Raw genomic sequence first — 22707 nt, forward strand, 5'->3', positions numbered from 1 at the left:
GCGGGGCCAGGACAGAAAATATCCAAAGTCTAACGTTGTAAAGATGTTCTGATCTTCTGGCGCTTTCTCCGTGGGACTGAGGCAGATCCAGAGGGCACAACCTGGCTGGAGCTCAGAGCAGAGGTCCCGGGCCAGGTGAGTGGACCCCACAGTGTAAACAAGGAAAGAGGGTCTCCTATCAGGTTATCTAGAAGTGGAGCCTGAGACAAGCATTTGGCATAAGTGGCTTATGAGGGAGTAGTCTCAGGAGTAAACTCCAGGGGTTGGTGATGGACAGGGAGGCTTAGCATGCTGCAGTCCATAGGGTCGCAAAGAGTTGGACACGACTGAGCAACTGAACTGAATTGAACTGAGTCTCAGGAGAAGAGCAGGGGAAGCAGGACAGGGCAGGGGAAATAAGCCAAGGACAGAGGTGGTTTCAGCTGCCCGCTGGTTTCAGCAGATCCCGCTGGTGTCAATTCAGAAGCACAGACTGGGTCTCACCATCAGGCCAGGGGGTAGGCCTTTTCTACCCCATGCCAGCCAGTCATTGGCTGCAGGGTTGGGGGAGGGAATGTCTTTGTGTGTGTGATTAAGAATATGTTATATCTATATACAAAGACTATATATAAAAGATTCTTAATATGATTCTTAATTGTTGCTGCTGTCTACTGGCTGAGTTGTGTCCGACTGTTTGCCACCCCATGTACTACAGCTCGGTCCATGGGATTCTCCAGGCAAGAACACTGGAGAGGAGGTTGCCATTTCTTCCTCCAGGGGATCTTCCTGACCCAGCAATCAAACCCGAGTCTCTTGTGTCTCCTGCATTGGCAGGCAGGTTCGTTACCCCTGAGCCACTTGGGAAGCCCCTAAACATGTGTATGTGTGTGCATATGTATATATGCATATGATATGTATATCTGTATTTACTTATTTGACTGTGTTGGGTGTTAGCTGTGGCATGCAGTGTGTTCGTCATGTCATATGGGATTGTTCACTGTGGTGCATGGACTTTATAGTTGTGGTAGATGAGCTCAGTAGTTAGGACACATGGACTCCAGAGCATGCAGCCTTAGTTGCTCCAAAATATGTGGGAGCCTAGTTCCCCAACCAAGGACCAAACCTGCATCCCCTGCATTACAAGATGGATTCTAAACCACTGGATTACCAGTGAAGTCCCTGGAGTGTCATTTAAACTTAAAATTTAAAGGGGGCAGCTGTGAGCCCTTCAGTTCAGTCACTCAGTCGTGTCTGACTCTTTTCGACCCCATGAATCACAGCACGCCTGGCCTCCCTGTCTATCACCAACTTCCGGAGTTCACTCAAACTCATGTCCCTTGAGTCAGTGATGCCATCCAGCCATCTCATCCTCTGTCGTCCCCTTCTCCTCCTGCCCCCAATCCCTCCTAGCATCAGGTTCTTTTCCAATGAGTCAACTCTTCATATGAGGTGGCCAAAATATTGGAGTTTCAGGTTCAGCATCAGTCCCTCCAATGAACACCCAGGACTGATCTCCTTTAGGATGGACTGGTTGGATCTCCTTGCAGTCCAAGGGACTCTCAAGAGTCTTCTCCAAAAGAAAAAAAAAAAAGAGTCTTCTCCAACACCACAGTTCAAAAGCATCAATTCTTCGGCACTCAGCCTTCTTCACAGTCCAACTCTCACATCCATACATGACCACAGGAAAAACCATAGCCTTGACTAGACAGACCTTAATCGGCAAAGTAATGTCTCAGCTTTTTAATATGCTATCTAGGTTGGTCATAACTTTTCTTCCAAGGAGTAAGCGTCTTTTAATTTCATGGCTGCAGTCACCATCTGCAGTGATTTTGGAGCCCCCAAAATAAAGTCTGACACTGTTTCCTCTGTTTCCCCATCTATTTCCTATGAAGTGATGAAGTGATGGGACCGATGCCATGATCTTCGTTTTCTGAATGTTGAGCTTTAAGCCAACTTTTTCACTCTCCTCTTTCACTTTCATCAGGAGGCTTTTGAGTTCCTCTTCACTTTCTGCCATAAGGGTAGTGTCATCTGCATATCTGAGGTTATTGAGATTTCTCCCCGCAATCTTGATTCCAGCTTGTGTTTCTTTCAGTCCAGCGTTTCTCATGATGTATTCTGCATATAAGTTAAATAAGCAGGATGACAATATACAGCCTTGACGGACTCCTTTTCCTATTTGGAACTAGTCTATTGTTCCATGTCGAGTTCTAACTGTTGCTTCCTGACCTGCATACAGATTTCTCAAGAGGCAGGTCAGGTGGTCTGTATTCCCATCTCTCTCAGAATTTTCCATAGTTTATTGTGATCCACACAGTCAAAGGCTTTGGCATAGTCAATAACGCAGAAATAGATGTTTTTCTGGAACTCTCTTGATTTTTCAATGATCCAGCTGATGTTGGCAATTTGATCTCTGGTTCCTCTGCCTTTTCTAAACCAGCTTGAACATCAGGAAGTTCACGGTTCATGTATTGCTGAATCCTGGCTTGGAGAATTTTGAGCATTACTTTACTAGCGTGTCAGTGAGTGAGTGAGTGAAGTCTCTCAGTCGTGTCCGACTCTTGGCAACCCCATGAACTGTAGCACACCAGGCTCCTCCATCCATGGAATTTTCCAGGCAAGAATACTGGGGTTGCCACTGTGTGAGATGAGTGCAATTGTGTGGTAGTTTGAGCATTCTTTGGCATTGCCTTTCTTTGGGACTGGAATGAAAACTGACCTTTTCCAGTCCTGTGGCCACTGCTGAGTTTTCCAAGTTTGCTGGCGTATTGAGTGCAGCACTCTCATAGCATCATCTTTCAGGATTTGAAATAGCTCAACTGGAATTCCATCACCTCCACTAGCTTTGTCCATAGTGATGCTTCCTAAGGCCCACTTGACTTCACATTCCAGGATGTCTGGCTCTAGATGAGTGATCACACCATCGTGATTATCCAGGTCATTAAAATCTTTTTTGTACAGTACTTCTGTGTATTCTTGCCATCTCTTCTTAATATCTTCTGCTTCTGTTAGGTTCATGCCATTTCTGTCCTTTATCGAGCCCATCTCTGCATGAAATGTTCTCTTGGTATCTCTAATTTTCTTGAAGAGATCTATAGTCTTTCCCATTCTGTTTTTTTCCATTTCTTTGCATTGATCGCTGAAGAAGGCTTTCTTATCTCTTCTTGCTATGCAATATGCTATTAGCAGTCAACAATTATGGCAGCTGGAAATGGGCATCCCCACCCCACTAAAGAGCATCTGGGAAGTAGGGAGAACCAACAGCATTCTCTCCCCGGGGAGGAATTTACCTCTTGCCTGGCAGCCCCGTCATGCTGCCAGTCACAGACCACAGGAACTAGGAGGAGCCTTGGTAATTTCCATTCCAACCCCAGAAACTCACACACAGAAACAATGCTGAGGACACTGAGTCCCAGAGAGGAAAGGGAGGTGCCCAGGACCCCTTGGGGCCAGAGCTGGAATCCAAGTGTGACTCCATCTCAGAGCAGAGGCGTCTGTCTCCTGCAGGGACCCTGGCTCCTGACAGTGAACCCCTTTGCACCAGCACCTTGTTCTGATGCCCTGGGGGGAGGCTGGCTTTGGTGAGTTTGTGGCTGATTTCTAACTGGCATCCACTGAACCCTGATCCTCTGCAAGTGTCCCTGGCCCTCTCATCCTTCCCTTGGTCACATGGTGTGTCTCTGTGTTGTGTCTCTCAACTCTGCCTGTCTCTGCTTGGCATGCATGCAAACACACACACACACACACACACACACACACATCCTGAGAAGCTTGCCCTGTCCTCTAGGCCTCCACAGTACAGGTTTTCACTGTCTGCTTGATCACAGACTCCCACGGCCAGCTCTTACTCACTGCTGCCTGGGTCCCTGTGGTGTTGAGCTCAGGACTCGAGATAAATCTCCGAGTACTAGCTCTGTATCTACAGTGCTCTCCTGCCCTCCCCGTATCCCGCTCCCCGACCCCTAGAGCCCAGAGCTCTCACGCTCTCTCCTCGACGATCACCCCTCCTGATGATGAGACCAGGGTGTCTCAGATCTTAACAGAGAACCAGTCAGGACAAAGTGGAGCCCAATGGCAGTATTCTAGGCATGCAGCAGGCAGCAGGTGATGCCGGCCAGCGTCAGGCCCTGCATGTTACACGTTACCCTGCCTAGGCCTCACAGCCCCGCCCCACCCCCATCCCCAGGATAGGCACCATCCATCCTTACATAACAGGTGAGGAGACTAAGATGCTAAGATATTATCATCTCATTTGACCTGCCCAAGGTCAAAGTTCATGGGAACAGACCCAGGATCCAGCCCAGGCTTGTCTAGCATTCATGATCTGGACCTGGAGAAAGGCAATGGCACCCCACTCCAGTACTCTTGCCTGGAAAATCCTATGGATGGAGGAGCCTGGTAGGCTGCAGTCCATGGGCTCGCTAAGAGTCGGACACAACTGAGTGGCTTCAATTTCACTTTTCACTTTCATGCATTGGAGAAGGAAATGGCAACCCACTCCAGTGTTCTTGCCTGGAGAATCCCAGGGACAGGGGAGCCTGTGGGCTCCTGTCTTTGGGGTCGCACAGAGTCAGACATGACTGAATCGACTCAGCAGCAGCAGCAGCATGATCTGGACCATTCTTTGGGAAGGGGGTGGTGCTGGAGGGTCCTGCCTCCCACTGTCCTTGCCTGCCTTGCCCCTGGGAGCTGAAGGTACAAAGGAAATATATTTGGGCCCTGGTTGGCTCCCTAGGGTGTCAGGCTAGCTGGACCTGGGAGTCCTAAGCTGGCTGAGGAGACTGGAGAGGGGTCAAGGCTAAACATGTTCCTCCCACTGCCCATGACAGTCTCTAGCCATCTCCCCTCCCAGCCACCTCCACCCCTGAGCAGCCTATGCCAGGTTCTGGCGGTGCAGTGGACAGGACAACAGGGCACCTGCCTCCTAAGGACCCAGAGTCCACGTCCTTCTTAGAGATCAGGATCTCAGCTTCACAAACAAGAGACTTTGGTTATCTACACCTGCCCTTTGCACCTCTCTCCCCTCCTGCTGTTTAAAGTTCCTTCTGTCTCATGAGAAAATTACTGAGTTGGAAGTGACCCTAGAGACCACAGTCCAATCCCTGCCTCCACCATGATATACACATGAGAAAATTGAAAGGAGGGCAAATGTAAGTGTTAGTTGCTCAGTCACATCCAACTCTTTGCAACCCTGTGGACTATAACCTACCAGGCTCCTCTGTCCATGGAATTCTCTAGACAAGAATAGTGGATTGGGTGGCCATTTCCTTCTCCAGGGATTGAACCTGGTTCTCCCACATTGCATGTAGATTCTTTACCATCTGAGCCACAAAGAAGACCAGGATTTAAAGTTTATAAGTTTAGGGCCAATTGCCCATAAATATTGCCCACAGAGTACCAAGTGTGTAGAATCACTGGACTATGAGAAAAAAAAAAATGTTCATTTATCATGGCCTTTTAAGTTTGGGAAATGCCCTAAATATTACAGTAAAGTTATTCCATTGCAGGAATTCTCAGAGCCTTTAACATGCTAAAGAGGGGACTGAAGATAGATATCCAGGGTTTCCCAAACTTATTTCATCATGGAACCCTTTTGCTACTGATCCATTAGGACCAGTGGTCCATGGAACATACTTTGAGAAAGGTTACTCCGGATTCCTGAAAAATGAAAGCCAAGTAGAAGCACCCTTCCAGTGATGGGAGACTCACTATCTCCCTGGACAACCTGTCTCATCCAAGATGCCTCCACCAAGAAGTCTTCCTTCTTTTGTGCTTCCCAGTGGCACTGAGGCTCAGGTCTAGGTTCTGCCTGTCCACGTGCAGGGGAGAAATCTGGTTACAGTCAGTGGATGATGATACTGGCCTCTGCCACCGACCGCACCCCTGGGTCCAGCTCACCATGCCAGAGGGGCGCTGGGGACTGACATAGGGGTGGATTCCCTTGCAGAGCTGGCCCAGGTCCCAGAACAGAGTCATGCCACCACGTGTCTCTGGGCTCTGCTTCTGGAGCCCAGCCAGGAGGGGGGCCCAGCCTCCTCAACCACCCCTACTAAACCAGGGGTTGTCACCAGAGGCCAGTGGAGATACTGCTCACACCTCCCAGCAGCCTGGGCACAGAGCACTGGAGTCGAACCAATACACACAGTCCTAATCCCAGGCACTTCCTTGCTTGTGTGACTTTGGCCAAAGCACTTGACATCTCTAAACCTCTTTCTTTTTCTATGGAATAGAATTAATCAGCTTCCTGAGAATCGAGGGAGGTCAGCATGCAAAAATGCCTTCCCGCATAGTGCCTACATGGAGCTGGTGCTCACCAGCCCTGGGGCCCCATCCAGCCCTTTGGCTCTGAAGGACTCGCAGTCCAGGATCTAGTCATCTGGGCTTCTTGCGCCTCCCAGCTTCTTTCCCTCTTCCTGCATCCCTACCTCCTTGATAGGAAAACAGCAAAATGTGGATGCCCAAGCAGGATCTCCTGAATTCACACAGAATTAAAATCAAGAGGAATGTGACCTCCCCTCCTTTTTTTAACTAGAAAGAATGGGAACAGCCCAAACCCAGCTCTCTCCACCAACTGTTTTCTCACTGAGTCACCAGGAAGCCCCCAGGCCCTGAAGTGCCCCGGCATCAACCCACGATAGAGTCATCCAACCCCTCAGCAAGTGGCACTTTCAGCCTCCTGCAAAGTTTTCCCCCAACCCCTTTCTCATGCCTGTTAAAACATCCAGAGTGTTCATTTTTATTCATTAAGGCAACTGTACATAAAAGATGGAGGCCCCCAAGGTCTGGAACCAGTCTGCCAAGCTCTGAGTCCCAGTCCAGTCATTCACTGGCTGTGTGACCTTCGTCAGGCAGCTTAATCTCTCTGAGCCCTATCTGCAAAATGGAAGGAAGGATACCATAGGGTTGAGATGAGGATACAATCAGATAATGCATATAAAATGCTCATCCTGGTGCTTGCAATAGAGAAAACTCTAGTAAATATTGATTTATTGTCATTGCTAAATGGCTTCCTGGCTCCCTGTTGGCTCCTTGTAAGCCCTCAGCAGAAGTTTCCTTCCCTTCCATTCCCTAATGCCCCACACCCAAGAGCCATCACCATCACCCCAGGTGGGAGCACAATTATTTGGTTCCCATCTGCCTTCTTTTGGCTCATCCTAATCCAATGGAAATTAAAAGACGTTTGCTCCTTGGAAGAAAAGTTATGACCAATCTAGACAGCATATTAAAAAGCAAAGGCATTACTTTGCTAACAAAGGTCCATCCAGTCAAAGCTATGGTTTTTCCAGTAGTCATGTATGGATGTGAGAGTTGGACTATAAAGAAAGCTGAGCACCTAAGAACTAATGCTTTTGAACTGTGGTGTTGGAGAAGATTCTTGAGAGTCCCTTGGACTGCAAAGATCAAACCAGTCCATCCTAAAGGAAATCAGTCCTGAATATTCATTGGAAGGACTAATGTTGAAGCTGAACTCCAATACTCTGGCCACCTGATGCAAAGAGCCAACTCATTGGGAAAGACCCGGATGCTGGGAAAGATTGAAGGCAGGAGGAGAAGGGGACGACAGAAGATGAGATGGTTGGATGGCATCACCAGCTCAATGAACATGAGTTTGAGTAAGCTCCAGGGCTTGGTGAAGGACAGGGAAGCCTGGCATGCTGCAGTCCATGGGGTCACAAAGAGTCGGACAAGACTGAGCAACTGAACTGAAGCCAATGGATGGCGGCAGGGAGCCGAGGGGGAGGGGGTGCTGGTTACAAAGATATCCCCACTTGCCCAAGCCTCCTGCACCCTGAGCTCTTGGCCAAACTGCAATCAGCCAGTTTGTGTGGGGGTCAATCTGTCTTGCAATGATGGGGAAGTGTGTCTGGTTCTCGTCTTTCTGCCCTAGAAGAGGCAGAGGCTGTGAGTCAGCTTCTCCCCATGCCCAGACCCAGCGGATTCCAGGTCAAAGCAAGTTCAGGCCAGCTGCTATTCTGGAAAGTCCTGGTCCAGAGGGCAGACGGAACAGGCACCCAGGCACGAGCCCAAGAAATGAGACAGTTTTGACCTAGCCTTTCTCTTTGGCCAGGAGCCAGGTCCTCAGCTGGAGTCATGGCAGCAGCAGCCGATGGAGCGTCCACAGTTACTCCCAGGTCGGAAGCTGAAGGATGCCCATCAGAGGAGGTCCTCAGCCCTACCCCGCCTGACTTGACAGCAGCTGATGGAGCGTCCACAGTTACTCCCAAGTCGGAAGCTGAAGGATACCCATCAGAGAAGGTCCTCAGCCCTACCCCACCTGACTTGACAGCAGCTGATGGAGCGTCCTCAGTTACTCCCAAGTCGGAAGCTGAAGGATACCCATCAGAGAAGGTCCTCAGCCCTACTTCACCTGACCTGACAGCAGCCGATGGAGCGTCCTCAGTTACTCCCAGGTCGGAAGCTGAAGGATGCCCATCAGAGAAGGTCCTCAGCCCTACCCCGCCTGACTTGACAGCAGCTGATGGAGCGTCCACAGTTACTCCCAAGTCGGAAGCTGAAGGATACCCATCAGAGAAGGTCCTCAGCCCTACCCCGCCTGGCCTGACAGATCTACCTGAGAAGGTGACCCAGCCTGCCCTCCCACTTCAAAACTGGCACCAGGAGAAGCCCAGGAAGAGTAGCCGTGTTCTCAAGGAGCTGGGCGTGAGTGTCCATTTCCTGCAGTGCGGTACTGGGGTGGGGGTGGTAATGCAGGGAGGCCTGAGGATGGAGGGGGATTGAGACAGTGCTGAACACTTATTCTAAGATTTAAAAATCCATGGAGGGATGGGAGAGGCAGTCTACATCTGCACGACACTGGCTCGGTGTGGCTCATAGAAGCCTCAGTAGAAGAAGCTTCCTCCCCTTCCCCTCTTTCCTATCCGCACCCCCCCGCCCTCAGCCCCCAGAGACACTGCCGTGGCCACAGGTGGTGGGACAGGTACGTGACTCCCACCTGCCTTCCCAAGAAGCAGTCCTTCCTTGCAGGCCCACCAGGATCCTTAGAAGGCAGGAAGTGAGCTCTGTGCAGCTCGCTGGTCCAGGAGCTCAACGACCTCCATTAGGGCCGGTTCCCTGACAGCGGCTCTCTGTCCCCTGCCCCTGTCTTGCCCAGGCCATCCATGTGGTCATCGCTCTGGTGTACCTGTTCATTGGAGGTTACCTGGTGGCTGCTGTCAAGAACCTTCACCTGGTGGTCCAGAAGTGTTGGTATCCGTTCTGGGGGGCTGCCTCTGTGAGTAGATGTCAAAATGTGGGCCGGCTTTGGGGATGCGCAGGCAGGCCCAGAGAACCTGGCTTTTGGGAGGGGGTGCAGGGTGGGGCGGAGTGAGTGAATAGCAGTGAGGCCACCTGGGCCCCTGCCCAGCCTCCTAACTCCATGTCCACTCTCTCAGTCACCCTGGAAACAGCTTCTTCCCAGGGGCTCCCGTGAGCCTGCAGCCCAAGAGAGCAGCCCCCAGGCTCCCAGTTTGCGCTTGCGCTAAGTTGCTTCAGTCGTGTCTGACTCTTTGCTACCCCATGGACTGTAGCCTGCCAGGCTCCTCTGTCCTTGGGGTTCTCCAGGCAAGAATACTGGAGTAGGTTGCCATTTCCTCCTCCAGGGGATCTTCCTGACCCAGGGATTGAACCCAGGTCTCCCTCATTGCAGGCAGATGCTTTACTGCTGAGCCACCAGGGAAGATCTTGGTACCCTCCTCTAATTACCAAGCGCATCCAGCACAGAGGAGGGTGAATGTGAGCTGGGGCAGCCGCACCTTCCCCAGGCTTCCTCGGAGGCCTTTGGATCTGGCCACACATCCCTGGTGCCCAGAGTCTCTGTCAGGGCCAATCTGCAGGGCACAAGCCTGTTGGCCAGGGTGGGAGGAGAGAGGAGACCACTGCCCACACCTTCCCTGGAGGCTCCCCAGGGCATCCTCTTCCATCCCGGGTCAGTGGAGTCCTGCTTTCACACCCAGTACCAGCTCCCAGAAACCCTCCTGGACACGTGTCCTGGCCCCTCACCTGCTGCCACTCCAGTCTTTTGACCCCACAGCTCCTACTGTCCCCACATGCATGCCTACCCATCCCTGTGCTCCCAGTGATGGGTGCATAGTAGGCACTCAGCACACATATGAAAGAATAATCACAGAAAAATACCAGAGACCCGGGAACCAAGAGCTAATATCCTCCAAACCGTAGGATCCAGGAAGGGAGCGAGGCTTGCAGTGGAAGCCATAGTTCAGTTGCTTGCAGAGGGGTGGTCTGGGCTGCTACACTGGGGAAGCAGGAGAGAAGAGTAGCCTGGCTGGAGTGGGCCTGGGATGGACCGTGTAGGGGCAGGTGAGCTCCCTTTGTTGGAGGAATGATGTTCCCTATCCCACCAGCCCCGACAAGTTGTCTTTTTTTAAGATCATAGTGGGAAGGGAATTTGTGGGTTTCAAGGAACCCCAGCCTCTCCCTTAAGACTGTTTCAAATCTGTTCTGCAGTTTCTTATTTCCGGGATCTTGGCAATAACAATGGAGTCGTTTCAGAAAAATTATCTGGTAAGTTGGAGGGTTGACTCTTCTCTCCCATCCCAAGGCTGGGCTAATGTCACCTAGGGCATTGTGTGTAGTAGGGATTCCAGAGGCAGTTTGCCAGGATTTGCCAGAAGCAGGTACAAGCCTTCTGGATGGCACAGAGGGTCCAAGCAGAAAAGCCCCTGTCGTGGAGGTCTGTCTCTCACCCCGACTCCCTGCGTTCTCTCCACCTGCTGCCTTTCCTCCACCCCAGCTCTGGCCACCGTCCCATCAGGCCAGGCCTGGAGGTGTCATCCAGCCTGTTCACCCAGCAGCCTGGGTGACTATTCTGGCAATCACCCCTCAGCTCCCCTGTGCCCTCGGCTTACCTCCCATGTCAGCAATTCTGAGAGTCCTGAAAGCCAAGTCACAGCTGGGAGTCCACCAACCTCTCACCTCTAAAGCCCAGCCAGACACAACTGTTTCTTGCCTGTTCTGTGCTATTTTCTGCCAGAGTACCTTACCCTCTCCCCACTGGGCATTCTCTCCCGGCTTTGACTTTCCTTCTGATCATTCTTCAAGGCTCAGCTTACATGTCTCCTCTTCCAGGTAGTTTTCCTGATCTGCCGTGGCTGGCTTCTGTGTCCCCACTGCTCCTTAGACCTCCTGTCTCCCTCTCCCATGCACTAAGCTTGGGCAGTAGGTGTCTAAGTATCTTTCTAGCCTGGAGTGGCTGCGGGAAGCAGAGTGGGCACCCTCACAAGCCTGAGTGGACGGAGGTGGATGGAGGATGGAAGGACCATCCCACCAATCCTGTGTCGTGGCCTCAGCCCACCCTCCACCCCCAAGCCCTGGCTAGGTCCACACTCATAGCCGCCCAGCCTGGGCTGGGCGGTGGCTGCCCTCTTCCCTCTCAGGGATCACATCAGAAGGGTATAGTGCCATTTACCCAGAGCAGAGGCAGGAGATGCTTGGCAAAGCCCTGGCTCTTCCTCCTGGGCTGGGCCCCTTGCAGAACCAAAAGCGTCCCCATTTCCTACACCTGAGCCTAGGGAAATACCTACTGCAGAGAAATCCATTCCAGCACAAGGGCTTGGAGGAGCCTTATGTTCATACTCTTTCCCTGTTACAGGGGTTTGCATTTGGCAAGAGGCTCATGGAATAATGCACAAATAACCCAAGATAAGGATGAACAGAGTCATTTCAGGGCCATGGTGGGTGGGGGAGGAGGCAGACCTGAGTGAGAGAGGATAAGGGACTATCGGGGCTCATCGTGTCCTTCCCTGTGGAGGATGGGGGCATTTGGATGCCTGAGAAAGTGAAAGTGAAAGTCGCTTAGACATGTCATGTCCAATTCTTGGCGACCCCGTGGACTATACAGTCCAAGGAATTATCCGGGCCAGAATACTGGAGAGGGTAGCTGTTCCCTTTTCTAGGGGATCTTCTCAACCCAGGGATAGAAACCAGGTCTCCAGCATTGCAAGCATCAGTTGGTATATCTGATGCCAAGATGACTGGAAACCTAGGGACCCAGTGGCAGTCCTTTGGTTCTCGTGATCCCAACCAAGAGAACAATGGTACCCAATCTTTTTTTCCACAGACTGGGGGCGGGGTGGGAAGGTTTCACAATGATTCAGAAACATTACATTTATCATACACTTTATTGCTATGACTACATCAGCTCTATCTCAGATCATCAGGCATTAGAACCCAGAGCTTGGGGACCCCACCATAGAAGATGAGGGCTGGTGGGAGCCTCCTTGGGTGGTCGGCTGGCTCAGAAAGCCATGTTGGCATGAGGAGCCTCTGGCCCAGAGATGGGCAGCGTTTTCCTGAGGTCCCAGGGTGAGCTACTGGCTGGTCGGGGAAGAGAACTTAGACCCCGTCTGTAGCCTTTGGACAATGATTGTTATTTCTTCTTTGCTTATAGAAGGTGTGCCTGGTAGCAAACTCCATCAGCTTCCTCTGCGTGCTGGCTGGCCTCTTTGTCATTGTCAAGGACCTCTTTCTGGAGACTCCATTTGAGTTCCCCATCTGGAAACCGTACCCCACTGATACTGTGAGTGTCCAGCCCCCAAGGGTCCTCTGACTCCCAGGAAGGCCTGCCTTGGGCTTGGCTCAGAGGAAGTTTCTAGCTCTCAGAAAATTTCATCTGGAGCCCAGCATGGGTGGCCAGCCCATCCCCCCACGCCAAGGTACAGAGATGATATTGGCCTTCTTGCTGGTCAGCATCAAGGAGCTGGACAGAGCCTGGACTCACGGCTCCCACTTTAATCATTAAGGAAACTGAAGCCCAGAGAGGGAGAGGGGCCTGCCTGAGGTCAAGTAGCAACTTGGCAGCAAATTCAGTACCATAATCTAGGACTGCTGATTCCTTGTTCAAGGCTCTATGAATAGCATAGCCCCAGTGACCCCAATAACTCTGAACCTCACAGCAGCCTTGCAGAGCTGGCCGAGTTCACTTTGTTACCCCCATTTTATGGAGGTGAACACTGAGGTCCAGAGAAGCTAAACTAGTAGATCAAGACCACACAGCAAGGCAGTGGTGCAGCGAGGACTCAGCGGGGTCTAGACTTCAAGCTCAGTGCTCTTTTAGCCACAGCCTCCCCTGAACCAGGAGAAGGGCATGACGACCCATCACAGTATTCTTGCCTGGAGAATCCCATGGACAGAGGAGCCTGGTGGGCTACAGTCCACTGGGTTGCAAAGAGTCAGACACGATTGAAGCAACTTAGCACGCGCGCACGCACTCCTGAAGCAGAAGGTGGGCCAGCTGTTCCATGTGGGTGGCTGCTGCCCTCAAGGTCAGTTTCCAAGTGTTCTGACCACGGTGGTTCACTATTCCTTATTGCCCTCCACCATGCTCACACAGGTTGAGCACACACATGGACACGTGTGCACAGACCCACACATGCACACGTTCCCTACCGGATGCTTGTGGCCCCAAGAGATATCCCAGCTGTATGGTGATCCTCAACCCAGTTCTTCCCCTCCTCTGCTGTAAGCGATGCTGCTTTTCCCTGAGCTTAGATATCCCCATCTAAGTGGGATTGGATAAGATGATGCTGAAGACCACCTGCCATTCTACCAGGGGCCCATGAGAAAACCCCAGTCTTCAAACACTATGCACCAAGGACCCATGGGTGACTGGTACTGCACATAGAGAAGAGCCACACCCTGCCTGCTGGGCACACCTGGGAGCTGAAATCCCACTGTCCTTGCTGGCAGGTCTGACTGCTGCCCGTGCCCAGGTGATGGGTGCAGATACCCAGTGGAGGCTCACCTGCCTTTCCCTCCCCTCTCTCCCTCGCAGGTCCACATCCAGAGGCTAGTGCTGGCCCTGCTCTGTGTCACCTGTGTGGAGGTCTTCCTGCCGGGGCTCATGGCCGTCATGGCATACAGGGATACCCGCCTGTCTGCAGAGGTGAGGGCCTCCAGGAGATGGGGAACGAGGCTATGGAGGGCAAAGAGAGGGGAGCATCAGGCAGAGGGGTGTTGCCCAGTCGGCTGGACCACACACAGAGGCAGCCCACAGTCTAGTAGGGGAGACAAGGCACAGGATGGAAGAGGGCGCCAAGTCAAGGTGAAAAATGTGGGGCCACCGGGGAGGAAAGGCCACGGATGCTCAGACCAACAGGCCCCAGTGCTCCCAGCTCTCAAGCCCTTGGAGAGCTTATGGGGGAGATCCGTGGAGACAGGCAGGATCTGGACCTGCAGGTGGGATGGAGAGGGACCCGTAGTAGAGGGAAAAGCAGGGGCAATGGCTCAGAGACCTGCCAGGGAAGGCTGGTGGAACCATAGTATGTTGTGGGCTGTGGCTGTGGTGGGAGCCAGCGAAGGGGGGATCACAGGGACTGAGCGCTTCAGGGATACCAAGTACCCTCTCTGCTAAGCATGTGAGAGAAACACGACTTGTTTAACATAATCTTGTCAACTGCCCTTTGAAGTGGGCACTGACCTTTGAAGTGGGCACTGACCTTCCCCCATTCTACAGATAAGTAAACCAAAACTTAGAGAGGCCACGTCACTTTCCAAGGTCAAACACCTGTAAGGAAATCCAGGACTCAGTCCGAGGCATGTTTCACCCAGATCCAAGCCCTCGAGTACTTGTGAAGCTGGCAGAATGGCAGGCTGGGACCAAAAAGATCTAGAAATAAAAGACTAGTCTCTCCCCACCCCAGAAGTGATATCCTAGACGCATTTCTCTGAAGGGAAAAAAAAGTTCACACTATAATCTTAACTGTAGAACACTTAAAAAAAAAAAAAAAGGAAAATGTATGGTCTAAATTCCCCATAATTCTGCAAGGTTAACACTTCAATTGTTTTTATGTTAAGGTCATGATGTTCTGAGTTTTTACATAGCACTGACATGACTTTACATTTGAGTTTTACTCACACCAAGCAAATAAGTTGTCTCAGTCACCGCCTGGCTGTCTGGCAGGAAGTCTTCTTGTTAAGGCATCAGAGAGCTAGAAGGGGCCTTGTTTGTGTCAGTTTCCTCACCTTCATGGGAACTTGAGGCTCCAACAAATGAGCCATCGGGAAGGGCTTTGTTGATCGCCACATGCTCCTCATATTTGAGCATCAGGGACAGTGGCTTATCTCTTTGGCAGGAGGATGACCTGCCTCTTGTCCCCGACTCACCACTGGAGCTCAAGGAGCAGTCAATGATGCCTCCGCCATCCTACGAGGACGTCACTCAAGGCGACCTGCAGGATGAGCAGAAGAGGAGGTGAAGAGGCCTTGGGATCCCCACACTGTCCAAATTCACCCCATCTCCCTGGCTAATATGAACTGGTTTCAAGGGGCAGTAACCAGGAAGGGGCAAATAGTGTCATTGCTAGAAATGTCTGCCCCATGCTGGTAGCCGAGCCAAGGACCCAGCCCAGCCCCTCAGCCCAGAAGGAATCTCCAGGCCCCCACCTGCTGTAACATTTCCACTGGACCAGAGCACAGCCGGGAACTGCCCACCCACCCGGTCAGCCCCAAGAGTGGCCCTCTGGGCCAGCAGCCCCCCGGCACACTCTTCACCGGTCTACGTCCCTCAGTCAGTGATGCGTGCACCAGGAGCCTGTCCACATGGGGCTGAGAGTGGAGCCAGAGAAGGGCCCTGAGAACCCAAGGAGGCACCGTCTTCCCTCAACTCATCCTACCGAGAGGTCTCTGCAAGAACTTGGGCATCTGAATCCCTGGATTCCGGGGGGGGGGTGGGGGTGGGGTGGGCAGCAGCAGAGGCATTGAGTCAGACACAAAATGACCAACTCTTCCCACCACACCGTCAATGTGTCTTCCTGCCCCTCCCTCTCCCCACCCCAGCTGCAGTGTCTCCATCTGTACAGTAAGGTGGTGGGCAGGTGAGATGATCAGCTGGAAAGCTCTGAGATCAGAGACAGGTTCAAAATCCCAGCTGTGACATCCGAGGTTGTCGTGAAGTTTCAGCCTCAAAATTCTGCACCTACTTGGGCTGAGTGAATGATGTAGGGGGTGGGAAGAGACCGACCTTTCTCATTTCCCAAATTTCAGTCATCCAGAAACAGTCTTCATGAGTTTGCTTTATTGTACTGTATTCCGTCTGTTTCCTTAAATTGCCTTTTTTCTCACATACAATAAAGTTAGCCAGGTACTTTGTATCTGCAACAAACAAGAAGTCAGTATCTTTCCATAAAAAGAAGCCAACCACAAAAAGCATGTAAACACCGTGAAAAACAATAACAGCAACTTGCTGCCCCACCTCTGTGATCTTACTTGCTTCCCTCTGCCTCTTGCCCACTGATACCGCCGCCTGGCTTCCTGGTGGTCTCCCACACATCTCTGGCACACCCCTACCTCTGAGCCATCCCTTTGCCCTTCCTCCACCTGGACACTCTCCACATGGATTTGCAGAGCTCGCTCTTTGAATCCTTACTGGGCTATGACTCTGGGCCATTGATGATATCATCTAATCCTCTCATCAATCTACGATGTAGGTTCTGTTGCCATCCCCATTTCATGCAGGATCGGAGAAGTTAAGCAGGTTGTCCAAAGGCAACTAGCTATACATTTGCAGCAACACGGATTAGAGATTATCCTATTAAGTGAAGTAAGTCAAGAAGAGAAAGACGAATACCATATGCTATCGCTTATACGTGGAATCTAAATACTACACAAATGAACCTATCTATGAGCCAAAGACAGACTCAAAGACGTAGAGAACAGACTGTGGTTTCCAAGGGAGAGGTGAGTGGGGGAAGGATGGAGTGGGAGTTTGGGATTAGAGACATAAACTATTACATAGATGATGAATAAACAATACTCCATAGCATAGGGACTGTATTCAATATCCTGTGAAAAACCACAATGGAAAAGCATATAAAAGAATATATCTGTGTATAACCGAGTCACTTTGCTATACAGCAGAAATTAGCACTGCATTGTAAATCATCTATACTTCAATTAAATTTTTAAAAATAAACCAAGCGGCAGAGATGGGATTTGGACACAGACAATCTGGCTCCAAACTGAAGGGCTGCCTCCTGACATTGCCCTAACACAGCTCTAGCATGGCCCCTGCTCCTGGGGACCTGCACTTTCACTGGTCAGATGAGACCTGCAGGAGTGGGCAGCTACAATTCCTGGCTACATAGCAAAGTCAGCCTTCGCAGCTTGTGGGAGCCCTCTCCTCCTAGACAGACCATTTCCCAAGTGGTTGTAGCCTAGGTTTTCAGTTGCCTGGAATAGGACCCTCTGTGCAGTCTTATAAAACTCCTGTGTACATGGATGCGCTCAGGTCACTTGCCCTTGCACCAGATATTCCTAGGGTTTGAAGTTCTTCAAATTCTCCTGTCTGCTTTGTCACCTCCCCTGTTGCTTCTGGTTGTCACCTCTGGTTTCAGTCACCGACTTACCCTTTTTCTCCTCTTCTGACCTGCAGCTTCTGCAGGTTGCAGTTCACTTTAGGACAGAAAGTGAAGTATTGATAAGTCACTGGACTCCATGGAAGCACCACAGACAGCCAAGAGCCATGCAAATGTTTGAGACAAATGTGGTCTTTGAGAAGCACACCAAACAAGCCCTTGTGGCTCAGACAGTAAAGAATCTTTCTACAATGAGGGAGACTGAGGGTTCGATCCCTGGATCGGGAAGATCCCCTGGAGAAGAGAATGGCTACCCACTGCAGTATTCTTGCCTGAAGAATTCCATGGACAGAGGAGCCTGGCAGGCTATAGTCCACAGGGTTGCAAAGAGCTGGACATGACTGAGCAACTAACAATGAAAAGATGAGAGAAAATGTGTGACGGGCAGCATGGCTGTCTGGAGATGTGGGAGCAAATTCCAGCCCTGCTCACCACGTGGTGCTCCACAGCCCCACTCACCCTCTTTCCTGGGAGCCTAAGAGCAGGAACAAGGCCGATCACTAACTGCAGACAATCCCCACCCTAATTTTTCCCCAAACCTATGGTCTCCTGTCTATAGGGTAACTGCAAATGCTAATCCCACCCCTACTGGAGAACTGGAGAAACCACAAAGTCATGCCCTCCTCCTTCCCCACACTCCCACCTTGCACCCCTGTCCTCAAGGCAGGTGATGGAGGCAGGGCAGCCTCACATTCATTCATTCCCTCCTTCCACAGGTAAAGACTACACTTCACCTGCTCCACCTCTGGAGAGGGGAGAGGACCACCCCCAGCGAACCCTTACACAGTCCTCAAGCTCTTTGAGATTAGATTCTGGTGGGGGAGATGGGCAGTAATCAAACAATCCACACCAATAGACACCTAACTGCTGGAAGGGAAACCGAGAGGGGTGAGGAAGAATGTAGTGGGGACCTGATGTGAAACACGGGGCAGGCAGAGACAGGGATGGGGTGCGGCTCAGCCTTTTCTCTGGAGGTTGTGTTAATCGAGGACTGAAGACTGCCCAGTGCTGACCAGTGGAAGGGCATTCCTGGATATAGGTTTGTGCTGCCTCAGCCTTCACCCCTTGCCTTCGCCTCCCCATCACCTCCAGAGGGCTGCCATCACTCCCTCCCCGCTCCCTTCCTAGCATCCTGCTGCCCTGAATTCATCCAGTAGCAAACTGCCTGCTCAGTGCCAGGCGAAACAGGGCCAGTGGGAGATACACATTGAGATTTGTTGCAGAGAATTGGCTGCTGGGGTTGTGGGGCTGGACAGACAGTCAGGAAGGACATGCTGGATCTTCCGAGCTTGGATCTGCCATGCATGGGGGAGTTTCTTCTTCATCAGGGAATCCTCAGTTCCACTCTTTAATCCTTTCAACTGAATGGATCAGATCCCACCCAGGTTATCCAGGAAAATCTCCCTTACCTAATAGCTGACTGTGGATTCAATCACAGCTACACAATACCTTCACAGCCACACCCAGATTAGTGTTTGATTGAACACTAGCCTCACAACAGTAGCCTCACCAAACTGACACCTTCTAAGGCTATCCCAGACACACAGACACAAAGAAGTTGCAGACAGGGGTAGACGTAGGATTATCTTTGGCTGGTGCAAAGAGGGATCACCTGCAAACAACCCCACGTTAAGGAATTTTATTCTGCTCTAGCAACTAACCTTGATTGAGTGTTTTCACTGCACCAGCCACCATCCTAGTTCTTTTATAAGAAATCCTCACAAAAAATGAGTTTACGGTTGAGGAAACTCAAACACAGAGAGGTTACCTAATTTACTGAAGTCACACAGCAAGGGGGTGGTAGAACCAGGAATCATCCTCAGTCAGATGCCAGACCCTGAGCTGATGACCACTCTGCAGTGCTCCCTCTGTTTGTCAGCTTATCTATGTCAGAGGAGACTGACCAATTTGTTAACTCCATCTCTTAGTCCTCCAGGATCTTATAAGGAAAGGTCTGGGGTTGCCCCAATTTTACAGATCACTGCAGCCTCAAGAGGTTGTGTAATGCAACTCCTAGGTGGCAGAAGTGGGACTCAAGCCTTTGTTTGATTGACTGCCAGGTCCAGTTCCTTCACCTCCTTGAAACAGAGATGGAAAAGCCCTTCTTTAATGGCTCTGGGGAGTGAGAGATAAACACAGGACAACATAGCGAAATTAGGACACACAGGGCAGGGTGTGGAGGAAACACAGAGGAGACAGAGCAGCCAGGGCCAGGCTGCAGGAGGGCTGGAGAACTTGCTGAGCCTCAGAGCGGGGAATGGTGTCCTGACAGAGGGAAATGGTGTGGGCAAAGCACCGGAGGGAGGGGAGAGGGAATTCCAGCCACCACATGAAGAAAGTCCCCTTTACAAAGAGGTTAGTGCCCAAAGTCAGCGAGGGTCAGATAAAAGCTTCCTGGGTAGCTCAAATGGTAAAGAATATGCCTACAATGCAGGAGACCTGGGTTCGATCCCTAGGTCAGGAAGATCCCCTGGAGAAGGGCATGGCAACCCACTCCAATATTCTTGCCTGAAGAATTCCACGGACAAAGGAAGCCTGGTGGACTACAGTCCATGGAGTCAAAAAGAGTCAGACATGACTGAGTGACTAACGTGCACAGGGACTGAATGTTTGTGTCCCCACCCAAATCCATATTTGAAACTCTAATCCCCCATGTGATGGTGTTGGAGATGGGGTTTTGGTTTCTGGGGGTCCTTAGCTCATGAGGGTGGTGTCCTCATGATGGGATTAGTGCCCTTAGAAGAGACAGGAAAGACCTCGCAACTCCCTCTGTTTTTCATTGCGCAGTCTGCACTGAGTCTTTGTTGGCACACACGGGTTCTTTAGTTGTGGCAAGCAGGCTTATTTTCCCTGAGGCACGTGGAATCTTAGTTCCCAGACTAGGGATTGAACTTGCATCCCCTGCACTGAAAGGCAGACTCTTAGCCAATCGTAAGGTAAGCTAAAGTCGCTCAGTCGTGTCCGACTCTTTGCGACCCCATGGGCTGTAGCCTACCAGGCTCCTCTGTCCATGGGATTTTCCAGGCAATAGTACTGGAGTGGATTGCCATTTCCTTCTCTGGGGGATCTTCCTGACCCAGGGATCGAACCCGGGTCTCCCACATTGTAGACAGACGCTTAACTGTCTGAGCCACTAGGGAAGTCCAATGGACCATCAGGGAAGTCCCATTCTTTCTCTGTTCTTGACTATGTGAAGATACATTGAGAAGGCAGCCGGCTGCAGACCAGGAAGGGGGCCCTCACCAGAACCTGACATGTTAACAACCTGAAGTCAGATTTCCAGGCTGCAGTAACTGGAGAAACAAATAAATGCTGGTTGAGTCAGCCAGTCTATGGTCCTCTATTACAGCAGCCTGAGCAGGCTAAGACAATCATGTAGGGTCCAAGTCGAGTAGGGACTTGTCCTCAAACGCCATCAATTACCCTGAAGTCCAGGTAAGACAAACCAGAGCAACCAGGCAGCAGTACCTCTACTTCCATCAGGGCTCACTTGGGGCATCAGCTTGTGGACAAGGTGATGGGGAAACAGAGCAGCGCCCTGTGGTCCGTGTCCCACGCGTTCTCAGGCTGCTTTTTGTCTGCGGACAGCCTTTGTTGTTGGCGTTCAGTCTCTACGTCATGTCCGACTCTTGGCGACCCCACAGACTGCAGCATGCCAGCCTTCCCTGTCCTTCACTGTCTCCCGGAGTTTGCTCAAATTCATGTCCATCATGGATCGCTGCCTTGTCATTGCGAAGGGGCTTGTGTAACTCAATGAAGCTACAAGCCATGCTGTGCAGGGCCACCCAGGATGAACTGGTCATAGTGAAGCATTCTGACAAAACATGGTCCACCAGAGGAGGGAATGGGAAACCACTCCAGCGTCCTTGCCTCGAGAGCCCCCATGAACAGTATGAAAAGGAAAACCTTTAGCCAAAGAATATGTTTAATCTGAGAAGTGAGAATATGCAGAAACAAAGGAAAACAGTCCAACAAGACTAAATAATAATAGTTGAGTCATTAAGCATAGTCAAGGACCTTTAGTTCCTTCTTAAGGGCTATAGATAATATTCTGAGCAACAACCTCTGAGCTGTCTTGTAAATACTAAAACCCCCACCAGGTGGAAGACATTAACTACATGATAACCAGGTTGTAGCCAAGACATAAGCTGCCACAATTCCAAGAGCTGGGTTCAAGGAAATGGGAACAAACAGACCCTGGAAGTGAAGATTAACTGTACTTCTACCCCAAATCCCTGAGAAATTCCTTTGGAGGAGTTCCCAGGAGTTGGACCTTCCCTCTTGTCTGGGAGAGCTTGGCTTAGGAGGCTCTGAGGAAGGGGAAGGAAGGAATAAGGAACCAGGGGGTCCCCTGCCAGCCTGACTCATTGGGGGCCCACTCACCTGCGATTCCAGAGAGCACGCCCCTGGCCCTAGGGGCGCAGCTGGTTTCTGGGGGCAAGAAGGAAGCCTGGGGAAATTTGTCTGTTACACACACATCCCTCCAGGGTGGTCTTTGCAGCCGCCAGAGGACCCCACCATTCTTCTCCTTTCCTTTCCAGAATTGCCTCACTGCAACCACAGGACATCTGGTGTCCCCCTCCCCTGACACGCAGAGCTCTGTGTTTCCATTCTACTGTCTGTCTGTTCTTCTGCCTGGAAAGCCCCCAGCCCCAGAGTGCACCCACCTCATACACCTCTGTGGAGCCCCCTTACCCACACTCCTCTCTCCCATAACACACTGGCTCTCGGAGTGTGCCCCCTCTTTTCAAAATTAACTGATATGAATACATGGGGTTTTTTCTGTTATTTTATTTTTATTTATTTTTTTCCTCTCTTCGCAGGATCTTAGTTCCCCAACCAGGGATCAAACCTGTGCCCTCTGCAGTTGAAGCATAGATTCTTAACCTTTGGCTGCTGCTGCTGCTGCTGCTAAGTCGCTTCAGTCGTGTCCGACTCTGTGCGACCCCATAGACAGCAGCCCACCAGGCTCCGCCGTCCCTGGGATTCTCCAGGCAAGAACACTGGAGTGGGTTGCCATTTCCTTCTGGAGCATCAGGGAAATTCCTGCTGTTCATTTTAAGGATTTCAAACTCAGAGCCTTTCAGGGGTCAGGTACACTGTATAAATGAGTGAAGAAAGTGGGTATGAGTCAACATAAATGGCTGCAACTGGAGAGGGCTTCCCCCTTCCAAAGTCATGTAACTTCCAAAAAGTTGAAATGAGTACCCTGCTGGTCAGACAAGGCCTGTGAAACAGGAAGGTTCTTCTGAGGGTCACAGATGCCTGTCCTCTCATCTATGTGCATCTTCCCCACTAGACCACATGCTCCTTCAGCCTGGAGACATCTTTTATTGCTCTGTTTGTAAAATAAACTAGA

The 22707-nt window shown here is 51.1% G+C and overlaps 1 protein-coding gene and 1 long non-coding RNA gene across 3 annotated transcripts in view; one reads left to right on the plus strand and one right to left on the minus strand.

Moving 5' to 3' along the window:
- On the plus strand, nucleotides 1–16102 carry MS4A10 (membrane spanning 4-domains A10). Of its 2 annotated transcripts, XM_042237848.2 has the most exons (8): nucleotides 20–135; nucleotides 695–817; nucleotides 8048–8640; nucleotides 9092–9211; nucleotides 10444–10500; nucleotides 12386–12514; nucleotides 13769–13879; nucleotides 15069–16102. In XM_042237848.2, the coding sequence occupies exons 2-8, from the start codon at nucleotides 703–705 to the stop codon at nucleotides 15189–15191; spliced, it is 1248 nt and encodes a 415-aa protein (XP_042093782.2). In that variant the 5' UTR covers nucleotides 20–135; nucleotides 695–702; the 3' UTR covers nucleotides 15192–16102. The 2 variants fall into 2 exon arrangements, with proteins under 2 accessions (XP_060260264.1, XP_042093782.2); XM_060404281.1 differs by lacking the exon at nucleotides 695–817 and having other exon boundaries at nucleotides 1–135.
- The window catches only part of LOC132658367 (uncharacterized), a 23029-nt gene continuing 16327 nt past the window's right edge, over nucleotides 16006–22707 (minus strand). The window contains exon 3 of the long non-coding RNA XR_009597935.1: nucleotides 16006–16086. This is a non-coding gene — a long non-coding RNA (uncharacterized LOC132658367). The remainder of the gene's footprint in view (nucleotides 16087–22707) is intronic.

This window comes from Ovis aries, chromosome 21 (assembly GCF_016772045.2).
Source record: "Ovis aries strain OAR_USU_Benz2616 breed Rambouillet chromosome 21, ARS-UI_Ramb_v3.0, whole genome shotgun sequence".
NCBI classification, from domain to species: domain Eukaryota; kingdom Metazoa; phylum Chordata; class Mammalia; order Artiodactyla; family Bovidae; genus Ovis; species Ovis aries.